Source organism: Macaca nemestrina, chromosome 2, assembly GCF_043159975.1.
Source record: "Macaca nemestrina isolate mMacNem1 chromosome 2, mMacNem.hap1, whole genome shotgun sequence".
NCBI lineage: Eukaryota > Metazoa > Chordata > Mammalia > Primates > Cercopithecidae > Macaca > Macaca nemestrina.
The window spans coordinates 149,269,644-149,294,832 of NC_092126.1; the positions used below are offsets into that span (position 1 = coordinate 149,269,644).

Consider the following 25,189-nt stretch of genomic DNA (forward strand, 5'->3'; position numbering starts at 1 on the left):
TCCTAAAGGATCTCAGAAGACATCTTGGTTTGGGTTCAGCCTTCAGGAAGGCACCCCCTTCCTTGAGCCAATCTCTTTGCATCAGCCTGGCCTGTCCCACCTCTGCCTATAATCCAGCTTTAGAACCTGGCTCTGTGGCTGGGACACTTACCATATTTGACCTGGGCTATGTCCCCAACCACGATCTCAGCCACAGGGATCTGGACCACCTGGCCAGCCCGGACCACGGTGAATTTCTGTTCCTGCTCGATGCGGCTCTGCAGGCCCCGGAACTGTTTCTCTTTGCTCCAGTCATTGAAGGCCGTGACCAGGACCACACAGATAACTGAGAGGAGAATGGCAGCCCCCTCGATCCAACCTGCCTCTGCCTCTCCTTCATCCTCTGCCCCACCCTGGGCCGTCGCGCATCCTGAAAGACCAGATAGAAGCAGGCAGGGTGAGGTCAGCCAGGCAGGAGAGGCCTCACGGGCTGGATTTACAGCTCAGCTCTGCCAAGTAACAAGTGTTAAGAATCAGATGATAATTATCCACTGATTCAGTGTGTCTGGGAACCAAACCCTGTGGAAAGTACTTCACACAGATTGTCTCACAGGGAGGGGACTCACACTGCCCATTTCACAGATGTGGAAACTGAGGTTTATCAGAGAGGTCAAGTGACTTGCCCAAGCTATGAAGGGCAAGTAGGAAGCTAGAATGTGAACCCTGGCAGTCTGGCTTCAGAGCCCACCATCTTAGCCCCTTCAGTTTTCTGCCTTTGTTCTAGCTGTGAGATCTTGGGCAAATGACTCCCTTTCTGGAACTCGTTTTCTCATCTGGGTAAAATGGGAAGAATATTCTTTATCTCGGGAACCTATTGTGAGAGTTGAAATTCAATGTGGTAAAGTTCACGGACTCTACAGCACAGACAAGGCACAGAGGAGAGAAAAGATAATTTAACTGATGAGAAAAGACAAGGAATTTTCTCTAATTCATGAGAAAAGAGAGGAAGCGAGGCATTTTTTTTCCCAGAACAAAGGCAGCCAATACTCCATGTGCTTGAGGGTCTGAGAAGGCAGTTTTGCCGAAGTCCTCTTCTGTTGGAGTCTCATTACATTGCCTAGGCAGGTTGGGAAGATGAGCTGGTTCTAATCCTGCTGCTGCCTCTGCATGATTTTGGGTAAGTCATTGCCCTTCCCCAGCTTCAGTGGCCTCATCTGCAAAATAGGGATCGCTGAGACCACCTTCTGGGGCTCAGGGAGAGGAAGGGGGAAACTCCTGGCCAGAGCTCAGCGCACAGGAGGTTCTCTAACTCAGTTCTTGTCAGATGTCAGCTGAGGAGTGAGCCGCCCTCCACAGTGAGGACACTGATGCTTGAGCTGCAGGCCACCTGTCTGACCTACAGTGACCCTGCATCCCACACCCTTGCACCACTGAGCCTCCCAGTCTAGGCCCCCAAAACTCTCGAGGTCTGCCTGGCCCATGGGGTAAAGAGAAAAAGAAGAACCTAAGCACATCAGATCTGAAGGCATCAGACCCAAAGGCAGGTCCTACCCATGCAGTGCTGGGCCTACGGCCCTTCCATGCCCCTTTCCCATCCCCACAAGGATCCTGAAAGCAAGAGGTGGAGGCCCAGGAGGTGAGGTGCCACAGTCAGGACACACCCAGCCTTCATTTCCCCTGGGACCTGGGGAGCGGCCATTTCCATGGAAAGGAATCTCCAGCAGCATCTGACCAACCTTCCTGGAAAACTCAGAGCAGTTCCCCTCCACAGGGGCCAGGTGGGGCACTGGATACCCTGCAAGGCCTGCTGTGCACCCAGCATTCACTTTAACCCCTAAGGGGGCTGTTCAGAGAGAAGCAGAGACTTACCTGTGGTCACACAGCAGATAATGGGAATTTATCCAGGTCTGGAATCTGACACCAGACCTGGCCTGTTCACTCTCCCCGAGCCCAGCAGTCCCCTCTGCCATGTGTTTGCCAAAGATTCATGGCTGAGCATCTGGAAATCCAGTCTGTCTCAAGGAACAGAGAACAGAAGCTTCAAGAGACCCCGATGGAAGCTTCTGGAAAGCCAGGGGTCAGAAGCAACATGACAAGAAGGCCAAGTGACACTCAAGGAATGTTTATGGGCTTTTGGCTCCTGGAAGGGTGGGGCCCAAGTCTGGGGAGATACGGAATCACTGCGGCCCAGCTGCACGTGCCACTGGAAAATTCCAGGTCTTGCACTGAACCAGCCGTTCCCTTCGGGCCAGGAAACAACGCCATCATGTGGGGTTCCCAAGTCACCTTTCTCCCCCATTGGGAGTTTCAGACTTTTCCAGTAATTTAAAACTGTTCAGCAGGACCAGGCTTGGAGTAATGGTAATCATAATTGTGCTAACGGTAACCACGTTTGAATCCCAGCTGCGCTAACTGCTGGGTGCCCATGAACTTGCTATGGAACCACTGTGCCTGCCTTGTTTTGGTTTTCCTCATCTGCAAAATGGCAGGTGCTCTCTCATGAGGTGGTTGAGAGGCTTAAGAGAGAGCCTTCAGGTAAAATACCCACTGCAGTGAGCACACAGTAAATGCTCAGTTAAAGCTGGTGCTTCTTATTTTCCAGTGTGTGGGTGAGCATTACTGCATTCAAGTTCCACAGCCCGGCTTTATGAAGCCCTGAGGCCCACATTACAGAAGGGGCTCCTGCTAGATTTGAGTGACATATGATGATGGGAGGAGAGGAAATGGTGAATGGTGCCTCCTGTACCACCATGAATGACAGCAATAGAGACTCCAAAGACTGGGAAACATAGGTGAACCTTGCTAAACAGAAATCCAGTATATGGAAATGCATTATCTTGGGGCTTAGGGGCAGGGAGGGGGAAGGAGTGGGATTACAGAGCCCCATGCTGCATTTTACAAGACCTTTGTTATCCCCTGCCCCTTGCTATGTGCTCTGGAAATGGGAAGGCTGTTATTTCCCCTGCTGTGTGCCTCCTCAATGAGGCCCCCATTAGAGCAGCTACAGGAGCATTTGGACACTTAGAGCAATGACAAACCTTCGGGTTCTGGAATCAGAAAGACCTAGTTCAAGTCCAGCCTCTGCTGTGTGACTTCAGGTAAGTGACTTGGCCTCTTTGAGCTTCAGGTTAGACAGCTGTGAAGTGGGATAACCCCAGGGATTTGTGAGCTAAGGGCCTGGCACATGATAGATACGTGGTAAAAGTTGGTCCTCTCCCCTTTTCATTAGCTTTTTTCCCTGGACTGGCCTCTGAAAGCCAAGGGCACAGTGACTGAGTGGGATTTGCCCCATTCCAACTCCCAGCCCTACCTGCTGCCCTTGCTGACTCAACACCAAGGAACCCTCTGGGCCTCGGAGGGTACTCACTCTGCCAGCAAAAGCCGATTAGCTTTTATCTCCAGAGAACTGTCTGATGGTCACACGGTGCCCAGGGATGGCTAGAAAGTGGGAGTGCAGATGACTGGGGCAGGGATTTGGCCACCTGGAAGCCGTCTGACCCTAGGAACAACGCCTGCTGCCCCTGGAGCAATTAGGGAGAAGAGAATAGGAAGGGGAGGGAAGAGGGGAGAGGGTGGGTCCCGCTGAGGTCTCCTCTGGAGCTCCCTTGGACTGGGGCAGGGACAGGATCTGGAGACTGTGGCCATAGGGTCCAGGCAACTGCAACTGCTCTCCCTGGACCTGGGGCTGTAGAGGGTGTGGCCTCTCCCTGTCTGTGTAAGCTTGGGGAACCCACTTGGCCTCTTTGGGCCTGTCTGCATGTTCACCAGTACAATGGGGAATCTGCCTCCCAGATGGCTAGCAGGGCCTGGTATCCAACAAAGATCCTCAAAACTAGTTGAGCCATAAACATTTTCTAAACACCTACTATGTGCCTGTCACTCTGCTGGCACTCTGACACTAGGGGAGCTGTCACCAGCAGGGGGTTGGGGGCACTGAGTGTGCCAATCCTAGCCCTGCCATGAACATGCTGTGTGACCTAGGACAAGTGCCTAGAGGTCTCTGAGCCAGGTAATTCTTCATGTACAAAATGATGTTGGTAGAGGACTAACAGGCTGCAGAGTGCTACAGCACCCACAGCCCTGCCCCAACTGCTTTCTGAGTGATGAGTATGAGATAAGACCTTCCCAAGGTTACACACCAGGAAGTGATAGAGCCAGGACTCAAACGAGGGTTCCTGGCTTTAAGTTAGGGGATGCTTTTATACCTCTTCACTCCTGCTCATCAGGGGGCATCTGGCCCAGCCTGGCCCAGCTTGGCCCAATGGTTTTAGGGAAAAGGATGAGATGACATGTGGGGCAGAGCCCCAGGAGTTAGGCATTAGGTAAAACTAGACAGTGTGTACAGATAGCAACAGTGTCACCGCTGGACAAGGGCCCTGTGGTCACTCAGCAAACACAGTCATGCGCTGTGTGAGGCTGTCTCTGTTACTGACCGACTGCATTTACCGCAGTGGTCTCATAATATTATAATACTGTATTTTCACTGTACCTTCTCCGTGTTTAGATACATAGATACTCACCATTGTGTTACAACTACCTACAGGATTCAGTCTGGTCACACGCTGTGCAGGTGCGTAGCCTAGGAGCAACGGGCTGCACCATACAGCTCAGGTGTGTAGTGGGCTGTGCCATCTAGGTATATGTAAGCACATTCTACAATGTTGGTACGACGATGAAATTGCCTTAGAACGTGACATGTCCCTGTTGTTAAGCGACACATGACTGTATCTACTAACCACCTACAATGGGCCAGGCACAGCGAGAAACTCATACACTCATTGCATGTGTGACTCTAATTCCACCCATCAACATTGCCAGTGACCAGCCCTGTCTGACAGAGGGAGAAGGTAAGGCCTGGGCAGGGGCAGTCACTGGCTGGGAGCTGCTGCACCTGGATTTGAACCCACATCCCACTGGGTCCCAAGGCCCTGCTTTGTCATCTGCTAAGAGCAGGCCTCCCTCTCGGAAAGATGTGTCTTCTGGTGGGGGCGGTCAGCCCTGTAGTGCTGCCACCATGCTGTATTCCTTGCCTGCCCCCAGACCTGGTCCTGGAATGAGTCCAGTTGTGGGTTTTTCATCCCTGGCTCTTGAGTTTGTCCCCAGTGCGGGAAGCCTGAGGCCTGACTTGGGGGCCCAGGCCACAACTCTGGGTGAGTCCCCACCCTCCGCTCTTGGAGCTCCAGTTCCCTCACCTGCCAGATGGGGTGGGGGTGGGGATGCCGTGTACCTGGCTAGCATCAGAGCTCAGGGCTGAGGATGTCCATTCCAAGGCATTTAAGATAATGGCAAGTGAGAAATAAAACTGAATGAGTTCAAACAACGTGAGCACTGGGGATTTGGTGAGGCCGGTGGTGGAATGTTGCCCATCTTTCCTATGGGTGCCAGGTTATAAATAAGCCCCTCCCTGCCTTCCTTCTTCCTTTCCTTTTCCTTCTTCCCCCTAGCCTGCGCTCCCTCCTTCCTTCCTTCTGCTGACAGGGCCGGTGTTGCTCCTTCTGTAGAACTTCCTGAGTCTGTTCTGTGCACAGGGCTGCCTGCCCTCTCAGAAGCAAGGCTCTCTGCCTGGCTCAGGCTCTAACTTCTGGATCTTTAGACCTGGGGCGGACGCGGGCAGTGGGCCTCTGAGGACTCAACATGACAGGGGCTGGAGGCAAGAGTGACAGGTGCTGGGGCTTTGGAACCTGTGACTCTAATACGCTCACACTGTCCACCCCCGCATTGCTGTAGAGGATACTAGAATTGTGGGGTGTTGAAAAGAACGTGGTCACTTTTCCAGAAACCAGGAGCGATCGGCCACATGGGGACACCTGCTTCCTGAAGTTGGCTCAGGGCTCCATGCTAAGTGCTTTGCATTATTTCCTTCAATCATCACAAGAGCTCCACAAGGCAAGTACTATCATTCACCCCATTTTATGGATGAAGACACTGAGGCTGAGCACATGGAGGGCCGGCCTGGGTCCAGGGCCAGACAGGCAGATCCAGGCCCTGTGCCTAGGCTCTGATCGCTGGACTCTGGTGCCTTCCAAGATGTGGCAGCTGGTGTCAAAAAGAAATTGGGTGCATTTCATGATTTCAAACAAAACTCAGTAGCACCACAGCAATGACACAATTTCAACACTGGCTGCTCAGGGAGGGCCCTGTTGGGGATCTTTGGCCGAAAGTTCCTGGTCTGTGAAATGGGTGTGAGGGTTCACTGAGAACCTGGACATAAAGTGCCATGTGTACTGGGTGCTCAGTCACAGCTGGACCCCAGTCTCTGGAAGGCTGTGTGCAGGGAGAAGGGAGCCAAGAAGGCCACATAACTGTCCCTGTCAACTTCCCTGGTGAAACTGATGTCTCCTCAGGGCTTTTTGTTTGTTAGTTTGTTTTTGCACTTGGTGGCTGGGGATTGGTGGAGCCCAAGCCTGACTTGGGGCACAGGAGTCCTGGAAACATGGAAGGCCCGGAGCTCAGATCTCAGGCCAGGGCATGGGCTTTGGGAGAAGGAGTCAGGATGGTCACAAAGCCCAAGAACTTTTGATCCCAGTGAAGCTGGATTGTGTGCAGCTGCCTTGGACGAGGGCGTGGCCTGAGCTAGTGCCCCGGCCAGAGGCAGGGAAGAGCCGTGGAACGAGCCACAGACCGACTCAGGTTGAAAATCCTGCCCTATGGCCTAAGGTAGTTTTGTGACGGCAGGCAAGTCCTTCCCCTCTCTGGGCCTTGGTTTCCGAATCTCTAAGACAGAAGATTGCACTCACCTGTTTGGGGGGTTAGAAGCTCCTCCTGGCACACATGAGGAGCTCAGTCCATGTTACCCTTCCACCCCCTCCACCACCTGCTATCTGAGTTCTAATCTTGTGCTGAATTGGGTTGCATGAGGCCATGTATCTGGGCTGATTCAGTCCTGTCCTTCTCTGAGGAAACGCAGCTGAGGGACAGGACCGAGAAGCCAGAATGCTTTGGTCTGAGTCATGGTTCTGCTACTTTCTAGCTGTGTGCCCTTAGCAAGCAATTTGCTATCTCAGGGCCTTGGTTTTGGGGGTTGTTGTGAGGATTGATAATTAAATGGACTTCTATCATAATAGCTCCCAACTAGTGGTAGCTATAAAAATAGTAAGAAGTATTATCATTATGCATTTGTGTTACACTCTTAGCTTTGTTCAAGGCTTATTCAAGTCGTCATGTACTATCTTCTTTCATATTTGGTGTAAAACTTCTGTAAAGAAGGCTGCCCATTGTGCATTTCCTGTAATGTGCTATGTGAAAGTTCCTCCCAGAATTCTTGTAAAGAGAAATGTCATCTTCCTAGTTTTCCTTCTTGTTGATAATTTGAGCTATGCAAATCTACCTTTTAGTTTTTAATTTTTTCATTTAAAAATTTTTGTTTTATTATTATTATTTTTAAAATTCGGTACTTTCTAGTATATTCACAGCAAATCACCCTAATTCCCTTTCTGTCTTGGCTGCCAGGAACCTCAAGTCAGATTTAAATCTCAATCACGGCAGCAATTATAGCCGGTTTCTTTGCTTCCATTCCTTTTCTGTCTGGCTTTCTATTTGACTGCATGCTGTGAGATGTATCTCTCTTGTGTCTTTAAACCCTCTATGGAAAGAAGTCATGAAAGAAAACAAATCAACTTACTATGTGTAAAATTGAGATAGTTGGCCTAATAGACTTGGTTATCCAGTTTCTTGGGCAACTTTGGCTTGGGAGGGGGCAGGGCAACAAATATTCAAGGGACCTCAGAGGCCATCTTCTTATTTAGGGAAAATGAGGCCCATAATGTTATTTCTTATGTGCTATTAACTTTTAATTTGCTTGTCTGAAGCTGTAGTAGGGTTATCTACTTATGCAGCACATTCATTAGGAAATGTTGAATCATAATGAATCACAAAAAAGTATTCACAATATCCTACTGACTGAAAAAGCAAATTATAAAACAGATCAGCCTGCACAGATGTCAGGGTCGCCCCTACCTGTGTGCTTATCAAAATCCAGCCATCCCTGGACTCTGGAGAGAGATAACCAGGCTCTCTTAGGACCTGGACTGACACCAGTGTTTTCAACAAGCTCCACAGCAAAATCTGAGGACTGTTTATTAGCTGGTGACCTCGAGCAGAGTAACTCCCTTTTCTGTGCCTTGGTTTTCTCATCTTTGTTTTTTTTTCTTTTTTTTTTTTTACATTTTTTTTGTTTCCATAGGTTTTTGGGGAACAGGTAGTATTTAGTTACATGAGTAAGTTCTTTAGTGCTGATTTGTGGGAATTTGGTATACCCATCACCCAAGCAGTATGCACTGAACCCAAGGTTTCCTCATCTTTAAAACAGGCATAAACATGGCTGCTACCTCAGGAGGTTACCGGGGCGACATCTCAGCCCAGGGCTTGGCACTCTGTAAGTGCTCAAAAATGCTCACTAAAACAATTACTGTTGCTGGTCCAACTCTTGTGCATTTCACACAGGGAAAACGGGGCTGAGGCCTGGCTCGGCCACTCTTTGGCTGTGTTGGCTATGAGCGGGGCCCTGCCCCTTGGGCCTTGGTTTCCTCCCCTGGAAGGAGAGGATTATTTGTGTGAGCCACGAGTGCCCCCGGTGTGGATGTGGTGGTCAGGTGTGCGGGGCAGTTCCTGGGTCCGAGGTCCGTCTTACCTTCGTTGCCCTCGCCAGGCGGGTGGTAGAAAGACAGCCCCAGGGAGATGATGGCGGCGATCTCCAGGATGATGAGCGTCACGTCCTGCAGCGCCTCCCACACGAGCTGCAGGAAGGTTTTTGGCTTCTTTGGAGGTATAAAGTTTTGCCCAAAAATTTGCTTTCTTTTTTCCAGGTCTGGAGCGGTGCCCGGCAAACCTGTGGACAGAGAGCAGAGAGGTTGGCCTGGGGGTCCGGGAGAGATGCAGGCGTGTTCTGGGAATCTAGGGGCAGAGAAGGAGAAACAGAGCAAGAACTTGCAGGCGGCTGGCCCAGGAGTCCAACATCTCTTCATGTTCTGGGCCCTAAGCAGGCTCCTGCCAAAAGCCAGAGACACCGTGCAGTGGGTTGAACGGCAGCCCCCAAAATATATATCCACATCATGATCCCTGGAACCTGTGAATGTGACCTCATTTGGGAAAATAGTCTTGTTGTTGAACTTAAGTTAAGGATATCACAATGAGAACATCCAGGATTATCTGTCTGGGCCCTAAATGCAATGATAGGTGTCCTTACAAGAGACACAGACACAGAGGGAAGATGCCATGTAAAAACAGAGGCAGACATTGGAGTGATGCAGCCATAAGCCAGGAAACGCCTGGGGCCACCAGACGCTGGAAGAAGCAAGGAAGGATTGTTCCTTGCTCTTCAGAGGGAGGTTTCTGCTCACACCTGATTTCTGACTTCTGGCCTCGAGTCATGAGAGAATAAACTTTCCTTGTTTTAAGCCACAATCAGTCTGTGGTCATTTGCTGTGGCAGCCACGGGAAGCGAATCCACACTCCTACAGCCACCTCACACTGGTACCCTCCTTCTGCTCTCCCTCCTTTTGAATGCCTCACAGTGGTTAGAGAAGAATCAGAAGCCACTGCCTGGATTAAAATCCCAGTGTGATGGCCCTCGCTCTCTGAGCCTCAGTAAATTCTTCTGCAATGGTGATGGTGATTGTACTTAACCCATGGATGGTTGTGAATATCACATGAGGTAATTCATGTGGTCCATGAGCATTTATTGAGCGCCTACTAAGTGCCTGGCACTGTTGCAGACACTGGAACAGAGCAGCCCACCAGACAGAAGAGTGCCCACTTAGGGACGGCCCTCGCCGTGGATGCCTTGCAGTGTGCTCGGAGCGTGCCTGGTGGACATGCAGCTGACGCCGGTGGTTTCTCCTCTTCTGGACAAGGGAGTGAGGTATAGCCAGGTGCACCCCTCATCATGTGGGGCCTGGACAGAGTGGTAGGGGCCCACTTCCACCCACCATCTGCATTTCCAGATAATTCTTCCAGACTAGCAAGTCTGGAAGAATTGGGAGGCTGCTCACTGTCTTTGGAATAAAGCCCACGTCTCCCAGCCTGGCACTCTGGCCCTCTCGTCTGACCCACAACCTGTGTCTGCAGCCTTGACTTTTGCCATGTGGCTTCCTCCCGGCAGAGGCAGGCCAGCACTTTGCCTTCCTCCTGCCACACTGTGCCCGTGCTGTGCCCTTCCCTGCTCTGGCACTGGCCACTGTTTTCCTGTGTATACGTCACCTCCTAAACTCCCTGGTATTGGGGTATGGACGACCCACAATTGGCAAACCCCAGGTGGATCTGTACCTTGGAAGAGGGGTCTGGAAGGGTGAACCTCTCATGGAGGAAATTCAGGTGTGTGACTAGGAGGTGTGTGGCTCTGGTGGGGAGGGCTCCCTCTGTCCACTGTCTGCTGTGCCCCTCAGAGGTCGGTGCTTCTTCTTGCTTCAGCCTTCCTTTCAAGCTGCCCCATGCCACCCCAAGTCGCTGGTGTGCCATTTTATTTTTCCATGACAAGTGTCCTGTCACACCCCCAGGCCTTTACTCCTGCTGTTCAGCAAACCAGGAACAGCCTTTCCTCCATTCAGCACTGTGAGCCCCTCTCAAGGGCCCCTGCTGAGCAGCCTCCCCTCCACTCCAGGCAGAGAGTGGCCCTCTGCCTTTACTTCCCACAGCCTTCTCCGCAGCAGGCTTACCACTTCTCCGGACCCGTGTCCTACTTGGGCCGTGGACCTTGGGGGCAAAGACCAGTCTGATTCCTGTACCTCAGAGCCTGGCACCTGAAGCCTTAGAATTGTCCCACCCGCTAAATGCAGGTCTGAGTATTCCGAGCCTGGCCTGAACAGTGCAGCACAAATGGGCCCCTGCAGGCGGGCAATGACAGTCCTGTCACTGACCCAGCAAACCCTAGCACTTCTTGTGTCTTAGTGAGGACAGATGGTGGGGGGTGGTCAAGGAGGGGCACACACCCCTCATCAGACCTATGGCCTTCAGTCTACTCCCGCAAACAGCACCACCAGCACGCTAGGGTTGCAGGACTGGACCATGTGGCTGATGGGACCTTGTGGCCTAATGTATGGTTTTAGGGTTCTAACAGTCTGTTGTTTGTTGCCTCATTCACCCATTCATTCATTCAGTTTGCATTCCTGGAGCCCCCACTGTGGGCCTAGCCTGGTGCCAGGTTCTGGGCAGTGTGATATGCATGGAACAGACCTGGTTGCCCAAGGACATAAGAGCTCAGTGGTTCCAGGAGTCCAGCAGCCTGTGGTTTGGGTGTCTGTCCGGGGTTCTAGATGCGGAGTCTCCTCAGATGCTGACCATGAGATCTCCATCAGGAGCCTCCAAGGGCCAGGCTGGCTGAAACACCTCTACGGGGGGATCCCAGGGATGGCTCCGTCCCTAGGAGACCTCACACTAGCCTGCCTGTTGGTGCAGGCAAGCTCTTGGGATCCCATGTCCTGCATGTAATGAGAACAAAGGAACCCAGAGCCAGGTTAGGCTCATTTCATAGATGGGGAGACAAACTGCCCTAAGACCAAGCTGCTGCTGTGGGGCAGCTCCTGGGCTCTCAGAGCCCAGGGTAGCCTTGATCTAAGCACGTGGGAACACTGCTTCCACTGTTCCCTACTGGGCTGGCCATCTGGGAGATCCACGTACTGATTCCAGAAACTGCAGGAAGCTTCCCTGTCTTCCTCCTTTTGTCCAGTTCTACCCACAACCAACAACTGGAATTCCTCTACTTGACCTTTATTCCTTTAATTAAAAGCTCCAATTCCTTTAGATTTTCTGGGAGGGGAAGCCATCATCAGTTCTGGACGCCACGGTGTAAATGAGTTTCAGGCGTTTTCCTTGGGCTGGGTTTTGTCTAGGGAGAAGGGAGAGTTCAAGAGGGCAGTGGGCCTCTGAGGGAGGGGCTATGACCAGCCAATACTGGCCTGTTATGGCAGTTTGCTGTGGCTTTGGCCAGTCAATTCCCTTCTCTGAGCTGCAGTTTCCCCATTTCAACAATGGGAGTGTTCAATAAGATGGGTAGGTCCTGAGAATCCCAGGGGTTCTGAGATCTATAGGCCCTGAAATGGTTTTCCTAGGTTCTGTTTTCACATTTTGGAGCTCCTCATAAGATTTGGTGCAAATTAGGTCTTTGCCAAAAAAAAGTAAGTGAGGCCGGCCAACCTTCTGGGCCCTGCCTGATTGATTCCAAGAGGGGAGTCTCTGAACCTTCTGAGTTCCATGGTTCCGACGTTCTGGAGTCCACACAGTGTAAACAGCTGATAACGTGGGTATTCCATTTTGGAAGTCAGGCCATATGCTGGGGCTCTGTCATGCTGGGAATCCACAGGCCAGGCATTGAGGTCCTGAGTCCTGGGACAGCAGACAGAGTAGGGGCTGCAAATTTGAACAGGTGTGGGGGTTGGGTGGGTTTTGTGAATGAGTGAAGTAGGTGAGTGGGAGACATTAGGGAGTGGTAGAAACTGGAGCAAAGTGAAGAACCTTGGCCCTTCCATTGCTTTTCAGCTCCTGTGTGGGAATATGGGCCCAGTGTGGCAGATATTCCAATCTTCTAAGAGAAGCTGGACATTTGGAATTTGATGTAAAATCTCCCCATTAAAAACATGCCAGGTCCAAGTACAACACATCTGTGGGCTGGATTCAGCCCCTAAGTTGCTAGTTTGAGACCCCCAAGGCTATGGGTTGGGACAGGGAGATGTGGCTGGAAGGGTGAGGGGTCAGTGCAAGGTAGCTTCTCTGTCCCTCCCTCCATCTTCCAGGCAGCTCCTTCCCTAGCCCCTGCCCTTGCCCATTCCCCACAGATTTCTGAGAGGCCCTCTGTTTTTCAGAAATAACAACTCAGGGCATAAGAACATTTGTATGTTCTGCTAGGGCTGTTTCCATGGCAGTTTCCACAACAAGCATCCCAGAATCAAAGTCCAACATGGGAACCCTGGGCACTGAGGCTCACATGGGGCCTCTGAGAAGGTGGAGGTGGCCACAATGTCTTGCTCACTCCCCTCTTCTCAGCGGAAGAACAGCCAAGCCGGAGCTGAGGAAACCAAGCCCCAAGAACACAGGTGGGATTTGAACTCGGATGGCCTGATTTCAAATCCCAGCTCTGAGTGACCTTGGGTAAGTGCTTCACCTCTCACTGCCTCGGTTTCTGCTTTTGTAAAATGCAGGTGACAGCAGTGCCTATTTTACAGGGTTGGGGTGAGGCTTCAGCAAGATGTCTCACGTAAGGAGCCTAGTGCTGTGCCTGAAACCAGGTAGGCGCACTGTGTCATTATTACCGTCCAGGTTTTAGGCCAGGTGGGAGATTAAGCCAGACCTTCTGGAGAGGAAGACTTTGAACTGGCAGGATTTTGACAAGATAGGAAGGGGTCAGTCAAGGTGAGGAGAGGCACAGCAAAAGGGCCTTGTGACTGCAGACAAGCCATTTCCCTTCTCTGGGCCTCAGTTTCCCCACATGTGACATGAAGGATTGGTCTGGATGAAGGCTAGGGCTGGTGGCTCTGGTATTTGGTATCCAAAGATAGCGGTTTTGAGGACCTGCAGGTGGGACAGCTTGCCTGGTCCAGCCTACCTGTCATGCCCTTCCCAGGAGCTGAACCTTGTGGTCTCTTTTCCTTTCTGCTGAATATTAACACACATATTTTTGGGAGCAGAAACAACAGAGGCTGGTGTGAGAGATGAATGGCGTTTGAGATTCAATTTAGATCAAAGAGCATCTCACCATTTTGCATATTAAAAATTAATACAGGGTGTCAAAGATCACTGGACAAAAGCAGCGAGGCCCTGAAAATTGAGAAACACAAATGTCCAGATGCTATGTGGGGTTGTGGACTTTCAAATGTGAATTTTCTTTCTGTATAATTATAAGCAGAAGTCAGAGCACTAGGTGAGGAGCCAGGTTTTGGTCTTGGTTCTACCACTGACTTGTGAGTGAGCTTGGGCCAGTTTCATCCCTCGGAGACTCAGTTTTCTCATCAATAAAATGGGAACAAAATAACCCCTAGGTTGGGGAAACCCATGCACAGAGGAATGTGTGTGAAGCTCTCTAAACTGTAAAGGCATGTGCTTTTACTGTGAAAGTAAAAAACACTCCAACACTCGTCCAGATTTTTCAACTGGGGGCAGAATCTGTGTCCTACTACGTACGTAAAAGAAGACAGCCATGGCGCAAAGTGAGGGACTGGCTGGCTGTATAGGAACTTCCTGCTGTCATGGCTGCTTGCTGTCAGTGGGTATATGAGGAGCCTTGGCCTCAAAGTGTATCTGTATTCAGCTGTCCTGGACACTGTCCTGGGCTCTTCCCCAGCCTCTAAACCTCTGCCCTGGCCATTCCCATTCCTTTGCTTGGGGTACCTTCCTGTCTCTTCTTAGCCAATTTTGGCTCCCGCAAACTGCAGTCTCAGGCCATTAGACAGGTTTCATTTGGTCTGCCTGGTGTTTTTTTTTTAAATGGAAATTTTTTGCAAACATTAAAAAGTCAATTCCATATAGAAATCCCGACATCTGACTCACCAAGGGCATGTGCCCAGACCTATGGGAGTTGGAACTCATGTTTGAGAGCCGAGTGACAAACTCCAGCCCCACCTCAGCTCTGTTAGGCAAAGCTCGAGGGACAGTGGTTCTCTTGGGGGCAAAGGGAGCCTGTGCTTTGGCCCCAGAGCACAGAGCTGGGCACCTGGAGGAAAAGGTACAGGAGGGGCCTCTGGCTTTATGAGAGGGAAGGACTTTCTTTTTCTTTTATCTTTTTTAAATTAAAAAGTAAACTTTAATGTCGAAAATGCAAACTTGGGGAGGGCAGAAAGATCACACAAAAGGCTGTCACTTCACACTTGGGCTGCACAGCGACCCGGTAGAGGCGCTCCTCACTTCCCAGACAGTTGGAGGTGGCGGGGGAGTGGGGGAGCGGAAAGCAGCGCTCCTCCCTTCCCAGACAGTTGGAGGTGGCGGGGGAGTGGGGGGGGGGGCGCGGAAAGCAGCGCTCCTCAATTCCCAGACAGGGGCAGAGGCGCTCCTCACTTCCCAGACGGGAGGCGGGGGAGGGAGGAGGGGAAAGTGTCTCTCTCCTCAATTCCCAGATGGGGCGGCAGCCGGGCAGAGGCACTTCTCACTTTCCAGATGGGGCGGCTGCCAGGCAGAGGCGCTCCTCACTTCCCAGACGGGGCGACGGCCGGGCAGAGGCGCTTCTCACTTCCCAGAGAGTGTGGCAGCCGAGCAGAGGCGCTTCTCACTTCCCAGACTTGGGCGGCCGAGCAGAGGCGCTTCTCACTTTCCAGACGGGGCGGCCGGGCAGAGGGGCTCCTCACTTCCCAGACAGCTGCTGTGGTGGGGCGGGCAGAGGCGCTCCTCACTTCCCAGACTGGGCGGCCGGGCAGAGGTGCTTCTCACTTCCCAGATGGGGCGGCGGCCGGGCAGAGGGGCTCCTCACTTCCCAGACAGTTGCCGTGGTGGGGCGGGCAGAGGCGCTCCTCACGTTCCAGATGGTGCAGCAGCCCGGTAGAGGCGCTCCTCATTATGAAAGGGAAGGACTTTCTAATGGGTGAGCTGAGGATGGATGGATTATTCTGGGAAGGAGGGAGGGAGCATGTTTACATAGAAGCTGGACGGCCCACTAAGGCCCACTAAGGTCCTGCACCAGATGCCAGGCCCCACTCAGACTCAACATCCTCCTGTCTTAAGGAGGCCTGAGTTCCCCTACCCTTCTCAGGCCCTCTGAAGGTAGAAAAGGTACCTAGGATCATACAAAATGGTGCACATCCAGTCATTCATTTACTCATTCAATCAATCACCAAATTTTGACTGAGCACCTACTATAAACCAGACTTTGTTCTACATGCTGGGGACACTATCGTAAGGAAGACAGGAGTGTCAGGAAGGATTTCCTGGCAGAAGTGTAGTTGTAATTGGGTGAGCTTGGAAGAAGGAGTGAGGGTTGATCAGGTGAAAGGGTGTGGGTCAGGAGAGGGGCTCTGAGAAGGCAAAAGAAACTCCAAAGGTCTTGGGAAAGGCCAGAGTGACTGAAGCATTCCTAGTTTGCTCCTCAGAAGAGGGGTCAGATGGTCCCCAAGGAAGAGGACACATCTACTGTACCCTTTGTCCCTACGGCCAGGAAAGGCTGGGATAGAAACTGAATTTATAGCATGCCACATGCGGTCAGGCTTACACAGGCCTTTGGGGTGAGGGTGAGAGTGTTCTCTAACAGAGACTTTGGCTCCTGTAACTCATCTTTTTGCCATCTTCCCCTTGCCTGCTTGGTAGCTCAGCACTGAATATGCAGTTCACCTCTGGGAGCTGCACCAGAGGACTCAGCAGCATGTATCAAGCTGTCGAATCTGCATCCTATTTCTTCTCTTCTCTCTTTGTCTGTTTTCAGTGACCTAACTTAGGTCATTTAAAATCAGTTTGTATGAGACAAACTTTTATAAGCCACTTAGAAGGTAGGATGTGGTTAATTAATCAGAATAAAGAAAGGGCTATTGAGGTAGGTAAAGGAGCCGGGGCTGGGTTAGGGGTCAGAATGAAGGGGCGAGATGAAGGAATGGAGACATTTAACATATGGCTTACTTTCTGCTCTAGTGCTGTACTTGCGGGCAGGGCAGGGTTTCGCTCTTCCCATGTGTGAGGCACCTCACACCAAGAGGCTGGGCTGTATCAAAAGTAGAGGCCAATTGAGAGGGATTCAAGTGAGTTTTCCAGGCCATCTAGGTAACCCCTGACCTCTTCTCCCCTGAGGGAGAGGCCTCCTCTGAGGCCCCACGAGGCTGCACATCTTTATTTCCAGCAAAGGGACCCCAGAGATTGTTTCCGCCCCTGGCGAGAGCAGGAATACACTAACTGCCCACTGAGGCTGGCTGATATTCAGGGGCACTGTCTGGCTGAGTGGACCTGCCTGCAGCCTGAGCAAATGATTTCAAGAAAAAAACCCAACAGTAATCACGTTCCCCAAACTCTCCATCTGCTGCTCAGAGCTAGTGTGAAAACAAATTGCTCCCCCAGAGGCACCCAGGCCACCGGGGTAGCAGTGAGGGGGTGGAATTAAGTCAAGGGTAGGACTGTTTCCAGGAGTGGGGGGCTGGGAGCTGGGCCCCTTGTCTGCAGGGCCAGGGGCCATCAGCTGGGATGAGCTGCATGGTGCATGGCAGCAGCAGGCCAATGGGTAACCTCAGCCCTGGGTTCAAATCCCAGCAGTTCTTTGGTTCAGGGCTGGTGCCTTGGGCAAATCATTTCCCCTCTCAGAGCCACAGTCTTCACCTCCGTGAAATGGGAATAAATGCGCACCAGCACACAGTAGGCCCTCAGGAAACCTCCCTCCCCTCCTGCCTCTCTGGGGATCAGAGACGGGGATGTGTGTGCTGAGGTTGTCCAGAAGCCCTTGCCCTCATGAGTGGCCACATGTCCCCCTTCAGAGCCACTTAATGGACTTGGGACAGACAGACAATGCCTCTGGGAAGAAAAGCCCTGTCTCTGGCATCCCCTGCAGTCTGGGGTTGACAGAGGATGGGGAATATGATGTGTGGAAATAGTGCTTGGCACACACTGGCCTTCATAAAGGATAGATGCAGCTGTCACTGCCACCACTGTACCACCACTACTGTTACTCTGGGCCTGGAATATGCATCCCAGGAATTTCTGTCTGTGTTGCCACTGTCTTAGCTTGTGTCAGAGAACACCATCACAGCCACAACACACCCCTACCCAGATCTGGAGACCTGGTTGGAATCTACCTTTCCTTCCTATGTGACCTTGAGTGGATCACTCAGCTTCTCTGAGGGGCCTTGGGCTGTCTGACTTGAGGATCACATAGAACCAAGGCTCTGACAGTACTCTGTAGATGGTAAAGTTGTTCTGTGTTGAGCACCCATTATGCAGATGCACACATTGAGGCACAGGATTCTTCTGCTGGGAAGGCAACCAAGCCAGGCCTCTTGCCACAGAACTCAGTGGCCACCCTGCCCTGCTGCAGCCTGATCTAGTTGGGGGTAGGCTGTGTCTCCAAATGTCCCACAGTGACCCTATCTGTGGAAGCCAACATGAATGCTGATTCACTCCAGCTTGATCCCTGCGACAATGGGGTGCTCAGGAAATTTCAGATAAAATGAATGGTGAGTGCTTTCTCAGGAAAAACCACAAGGGTGGCTTCGTGGCCCTGCTTCATGTATTTAAAATGTAGCCTGCGAGGCACCCAGAAGGCAGGCGTGGGCCTTACTGCCCATGAGAGGCTGTTAGCGCATGCATGCATGCTCGAGGATGTGGCTGAGTGAGTGTGCAGATGCGAGCACACAAAGGTGTGTGGCACGGGCTGAGTGGAGGAGGGCGCCACGTGCTTCATATCCTGTCAGAGGCCAGATAGAATGGGTAGCTTGCACAGGCATCATTGCTGGGACTGTGGGAAGCCACACCGCTTCAAGACAAAGCAATGAAATGGGACAGCGGATCTAGGTCTGGACCTCGCTCGAGACTCCTTCCAGCTCTGTGACCTTGGGCGGGTGACTTCCCCTCTCTGGGCCTTGGTTTCATTTTTTTTTTTTTTTTTTTTGAGACGAAGTCTTGCTCTTGTCTCCCAGGCTGGAGTGCAATGGCGTGATCTTGGATCACTGCAACCTCCGCCTCCTGGCTTCAAGCGATTCTCCTGCCTCGGCCCACTGAGTAGCTGAGATTACAGGTGCCTGCCACCATGCCCGGCTAATTTTTGTATTTTCAGTTGAGATGGGGTTTCACCATGTTGGCCATGCTGGTCTAGAACTTCTGACCTAAGGTGATCCACCTACCTTGGCCTCCCAAAGTGCTGAGATTACAGGTGTGAGCCACCATGCCCGGCCTGGGCTTTGGTTTTTTCATGGGCAGCATGGGAATAATGATAGTGCCTGCCATATAGAGTTAAACAAGGTCGCATCTGGGTACCTGGCATATGGGAAGGCCTTGACTAATATTAGCTGCTATTGTTGCTATTACTGAGCTTTCTCCAAGGCACTAGTTCCTAACTTGGTTGTACACTGGAGCCACCAGGGAGCTTTAAAAAATATTAATGCCTGAGCCCCAAACTAGAGATTCTAATTGAAATGGACTGGGGCATGGCCCGGACATTGGGAGTTAGAAGAGCTCCCCAGGGATTGCAGTGTGCAGCAGGGAATGAAAACTTAGTGGTTCCTGGAGCAGTGGCTTCAGCATCACCTGGGGACTTGTTAGAAATGCACATTCTCAGGGCCCACCCAGACCTACTGACTCACACACTCTTGGATGGGGCAGGGCCAGCTGCATTGTCCTTGGCAATGGGGATACAGCCTTGGTTGAAGAACCACCGGCCTCGGGGAGGAGGGAGAGGAGGAAGCCTAATACTTGCCAGATGCTTTTGGCACAGCATCACCTTTGAGCCTCGCCAACAACCCTGAGATGTGGGGGCTTACTGCTGAGGCCTGTTCAGGTCACACAGTGAGGTGGGTGACAGAGCCTGTACCCAGCCTGGGTCGACTGTTCCTTTTCTTCTGTAGGGGCTGCCAGCTCCCACAGGGCCCATCTCCTTCCCTGAAAGCTGCCAACAGTCAGGCTCACAACCTGTCTTCCTGCAGCAGAGAAGGTCATGAGTGCTGTGGGCTGAAAAGCTGAGAGATCCAGACTTGAGTCCCCAGGTGCACAGAGCACTATGACCCTATGTCTCCTACTGGTGGCTGCAGAAGGCTGGAGAAGGAGAAACTAGAACTGAGTGGTGAGAAAAAGGAGACTGGAAGAGGAGAAGAGGCAGTGTGGGGCCAGGAGCCGGCCTTCAAGTTCGGCTGTCACAGCATCCCTGCCCTGCTCCACAACCTCCCATGGCTCCCCATGTCCTCACAACCATCCAGTTCCTGGGCTCACAGTGGCCTCTCTGTGAGGTTGTCCCAAAGGACTCCTCCTGCCTCACTTCTAGCCATGCCACGTTTATCCCACTCTCCTGCCAAGCCACAGGTCTGCATGCGCCAGGTATTTACCTCTGTCTTGGCACATCCGGGTTTGAACCTAGGATGCCCACCCCTCTGTCGACTTATTTAGTTAGTCTTGAGAGACCCAGATGAACATTTACTACCACTTTCTGAAAGCCTTCCTTGATTTATTCAGCACGAACAATCTGTCCTCATCCTCCCCTGACAGCATTTGTCCCCTGGCTCATTTATTCACTAACACACATTTATTGCGCATCTCTCCTGTACTGGGTTTTGGCCCTGGGGGTCAAACACCAACTGAGACCCACCCTTTGCCACTACTGCCTTCTGGTTTCTGATTCCACCATTCCCTAAAGGGAGGCTGCTTGCACCAGCACACAGCAGGTCCTCAGGAAACCTCCCTCCCCTCCTGCTCTCTGGGGACCAGTGATGGGGATGTAAGTGCTGAGGTTGCCCAGATGCTCCTGCACACACGGGTGGCCACGTGCCCCCTGTAAGAGCCACTTAACAGACTTGGGGCAGAGAGACAACGCCTCTGTGTGAAAACAACTTGTGTCACGGGCATCCTGCTGCGATATCAGTCTGTATGGGCTGTCAAGGTAAGTTCAGAACTGGTCTGATGGTCTGGCTATCGCCTGGTGTGCATTGCAGGCATGTATGCAGTGCCTAGAGTTTATGATGACGTCACGGTGTTGATGGTTCCTGATGGGCAAGGTGCAGGGTAGGGGACATCTCTCTGATACCCAGTGGTCCTAGGTGGAGTTTCCTATGAATCCAAAGTCTCTGTCATGTGGAGAGGGGCAGCATTTACCTGATTCTCCCCGATAGCCTTTGTCACCTAGCTCATTTATGGTTATGTGCTCATACACAGACCTGACATCTAGACACGCACATGCACACACAGATGTGGCACACAATTGTGGATGTGGCATTAGATTGTGGATGTGAATGTGCACAGTGCAGCGCAGGGTGGTTTCTCTCCAAGCATGTGGATATAATGGCCATTCACTTATGTGCACCCACATGGACATGGCACACAACGGGCACACAGAGGCTGTGTTCCTGTAATCCGATATATGTGTGGACACAAGTTTCCACTGATTTAAACCCACCACCTGCCTTTTCTCCAAGTCCGGCTGAGTTCCCACTCCTCTCTCCACTGTGGGAATTCTTTACTAAACTTCTCCGCTCAGGGCTCCAGACCTCCCACATGGGCAGGGAAGTGGGTGTGGGGGCTGGGGATCTGGGTGGAAAGGGGTGGTCAGGACTCATCTAGAAGCTGTGAAAACATCAATGATCTGTACCAAAGAATGGGGGGATCTAGTGAAGCTGGGGCCCCTGAGAAGGGTTTACTGGATAAAATACAGGTTACCCAGAGAAACCTGAATTTTAGATAAACAGCAAATCATTTACCACTAATAAAAAAATTAGCAACTTATTGTTAATTTGCAATTCCAATGTCCCTGGATGCCCTGTATTTTTCTTTGTTAATCTGGCCATCCATCCCTAAGGCTCCCTGTCCCCTCTCCTCCACATCCCGTGGCCAGCTGCTCTCACCCTCCCATTCGACAGTTGGGAAAATGGAGGCCCAGAGACGCGGAAGTGACTTGACCCAGGTCCAGGGAGTTTCAGCTCCCTGGGGCTGGACCCCTGACTCCTGGCCCAGGCCCTCTCAGCACCCCACAGAGACGAGGGAAGGGAACGACGGCTCGGCTTGCTTGAACCGAGCCTTACTACACACGCAAATGATGGCCATTTCATATTCCCTGTCAGCCTCGCTGAAGAGATTTGGTTCAGCATGCCTCGAGGTGACCTCTGAGAGGACTTTGTCTCAGCCCTTTGGGAAAATGGAGGCCAGAAAAGCCCCCTCTTCCTCCTTCTGGGAAGGGGCCTCCATGGTTGAGCGCCGACAAGCAGCAGTTCCCTGTCCCTCCAGGTGGGGACACTCTGCAGAGCTGCTGCAGGCAGCCTCCCAGGACACCTTTCAGAGACAGAGGATGCAGAGTTCCACTCTCCACCCTGACACTTAGTGAGAGCTTCTGCAAGTGGTGCCCCTTCCCTGAGCCTCAGTTTCTTTATCCACAAACTGGGGGAGAGGGACAAGCTAGCTTCGCCTGCTGAGGTAGATGAAAGCAAGTGCAAAGGGCAGTGGTGGTGGGCACACAGCTGGCGCCCACAGCCTGGGTGGAACATCCCTCTCCCAATCCCTTTGAGCTCAAATGCTACCCCCGCAGTGCATCGACAGCAGTGGTGGCATGCTGGTGTCTTCTCATTGTTCTGTGATCTCAAGTGGCCCCTTCAATGATGCAGGACCAGCGCCCCTCTCATGGGCCCCACTTGGCTGGGGCTGCAGACATGCGGGCACGAAATGAGCACATGTGCTCCTACGTGACCACTTTATACATGGGGCTTGCATTTCCATTCTCCTGGCCATTCTGTAAGATATGGATTTTAAACTTCCTTTTATGGCCAGATGGACTGAGGCACAGAGAGATAAAGAGGCTTGCTCAGGGTCATGTGGCTAAAGCTAGGATTTGAACTCAGGTCCCTGAGGCTCCGAACTGTACTGTCTTCACACCCTATCATGTTTCCTGCTTCAGGATGCAGCACTGAAATCAAAGCTGACAACTCTGCCATTTTCCTTGTTACTCTTGAGACAGCCTTTTGCTATAAACAGAGACTTGGCAATAGACAAGAGCTAGTTCCTAGGGATGCCAAGCACCTGAAGGAAATTGGGAAAACTTAGTCACCAGGCTGGGTGTTGCTAAATATTTGTGTTGTCACTGTGGTGTGGGTTCCTCCATTAGCATAAATAAAAATCTTATATTTCAAAAGCAAAAAATCCACAAGTCCTTCAAAAGCTACATCATTTATAGAAAAATGCACTTCTGTCTTTGGAAAGCGAGTGGGCTAAATAAACGGTGGTACATCTAGTCCAAAGAATACTACACAACAGATTTAAAAAATGAGATCCATTTATATGTACTAACATAGAAGGCTCTCCAAGATAAACTGCTGAGTGAAGAAAGCAAGTTGCAGAACAATGTGTATAGTTTTATTCCACTTATGTAAAACAGAAAACTCTAGAAAACAATAGTCTATTTTTTGTGAGTATATATATGTAAACGTGTAGCAAGAGGTCTGTAAGGATCAGCTCAAACTCATGAAGGTGGTATCTCTGGGGAAGGGAAAGGGCACTATGATTAGTTTCAGTGGTCTAGGGGACTCTAACTTTGACTGAAATATTTTAATTTTGGCCGGGCACGGTGGCTCACACCTGTAATCCCAGCACTTTGGGAGGCTGAGGTGGGTGGATCATCTGAGGTCAGTTCGAGACCAGCCTAGACAACATGATGAAACTCTGTCTCTACTAAAATACATATATATATATTTATATTATATTATGTATAATATATTATATATATTTTTATATATTTATATTATATGATATATAATATATAAATATATATCATATATGATATATAATATATTTATTAAATATATATTTTATATACTTATATGATATATAATATATAAATATATATCATATATTTATATGATATAAATATATGCAATCTCCACCTCCTGGGTTCAAGTGATTCTTCTTCCTCAGCCTCCTAAGTAGCTGGGACTATAGGCGTGCACAACCACGCCCAGCTAATTTTTATATATATATAAAATATATATATAAATAAATTATTTAGTGTGTACCCCCATCATCTTCTTTTCCTCCATGTCCTGTCCCTGTCTTCCATTAGAGTCCACTCCTGCCTCCTGACCCTGTTACACCACCCAGCAAAACTCAAGAAAAACATCTCAGATACGACCACACCCCTCTGCCATCTGCACACTGGTCCAGGCCACCATCCTTGCTCACCTGGATGGCCTCAGCAGCCACCTTGCCTGTCTCCCTGTTCCCACCACCCACAATTCGTACTCTACCCTGCAGCCCGGCGGACATTTCAAATGTGTAAAGTGCAGTGTGCTCAGGTCAAGCCCCGCTCAGAATGCTCCAGTGGCTCCCACTGCAGGCAGAGAAAATCCATGAGAAGATCCGGAAGGCCCTGCACAGAGGGCCCTGCTCTCCTCCGCAGTCTCATTGCCCGCTTCCCTCACTGTGCTCCAGTGACACCAGCCTCTTTTCTGAGGCTTCAACACAAGTGCTTTCCTGCCTTAGGGCCTTTGCTGTGCTGTTCCCTCTGCTTGGAATGCTTTCCCCCTGCCTCTGTACCTAATTCAGCACTTCTTTTGGTTGAACCCCCCTCCTAGATTCCTAGACCCCCTTTCGGAATGCTCTCATAGCTCCCTGAAAATCCCTTTCATTTTAATCACTATTTTAATAATTATTAATGAAGTTGTTTTTTCTTAATGCCTGATTCCCTTGCTGACTCTAAGCTCCATGAGAACACTCAATAAACATGTGGCCTCTCCTACACACACCTGCACAGGAAAAAGGCAGGTGAGGAGTGGCCAGTGCTTAACTCCAAAGCAATGTCTGCTCTAAGACAGGCATTTTCAGGCTGAGGACTGGGGGGCTGGGGAGATACTCAGGGTCTCCTGGAGTCACTCCCCTCTGTGCCCGAGACCACACAGCAAGCGCCTCAGTGGCCTCCCATGTCTTTGCTGTTGACAGGAGGGATGGAGGAGCCTCCAGCCAGAACCCCAACGCCATGAAGGCCATAAAAGGACTTGGGGAAAGGCACATCTCCGGCCTTGGCCTCAGCCTGGGATGTCACTCGAACTTTCCATTTAGGTGCCTGAAGTTACTACTGGGCGAAAAAGCTGTTGGTGAAATCCAGTATCAGAAATAAATGCCAGGAAAGTAGAAGCCTTCATTTCTGTGACAGTGGCTCCTCCCTGCTTTTAAAAAAGAGAACTTATTTGAGGATCAGGAGGCGTTTCCTAGAAATAGATTCTTCCTCAGGGAGAAAGAATTTTGCGGAGGATAGGAGGGTGGGGTGGGGGTGGGGGGAAGATGGTGATGAGATGGTGATGAAGCAAATCAGAAAACCCATGGAGACCCCATGAGAGAAGGTCCCTTGTTAAAACTGATTTAGAAACCGCATTCACATCTGTGATTGCGTCTGAGCCTCAAGACTGCAGGGCCTGCATTAAGAGGTTCAAATTGCAGATGAGGAAACTGTGGTTTAGGGAAGTTAGGGAACCGACCCAAGGCTGCACATCTAAACTTCAAAACATTGACGACATCACAGCGCCATGGATCATGGCATTCTGCATGGACATTATGTAATTTTCTTCTCATGGTTTCCTTGTGACCTTATTTGGCTCCCCCCTCTCCATTTTACAGTTGGGGAAACTGAGGTATGGAGAGGTAA

General features: G+C 51.0%; 1 protein-coding gene across 16 annotated transcripts in view; it reads right to left on the bottom strand.

The window, feature by feature from the left end:
* LOC105477698 (ATPase plasma membrane Ca2+ transporting 2) overlaps positions 1-25,189 on the bottom strand; it is a 380,543-nt gene that overhangs the window by 77,753 nt on the left and 277,601 nt on the right. For all 16 annotated transcript variants that reach the window (XM_071092215.1, XM_011734341.3, XM_024791515.2 and 13 more), the window contains 2 exons: positions 8,609-8,806; positions 152-409 (listed from right to left, as the gene is read on the bottom strand). In XM_071092215.1, coding sequence (XP_070948316.1) covers positions 152-409; positions 8,609-8,806 — 456 coding nt within the window. The remainder of the gene's footprint in view (positions 1-151; positions 410-8,608; positions 8,807-25,189) is intronic.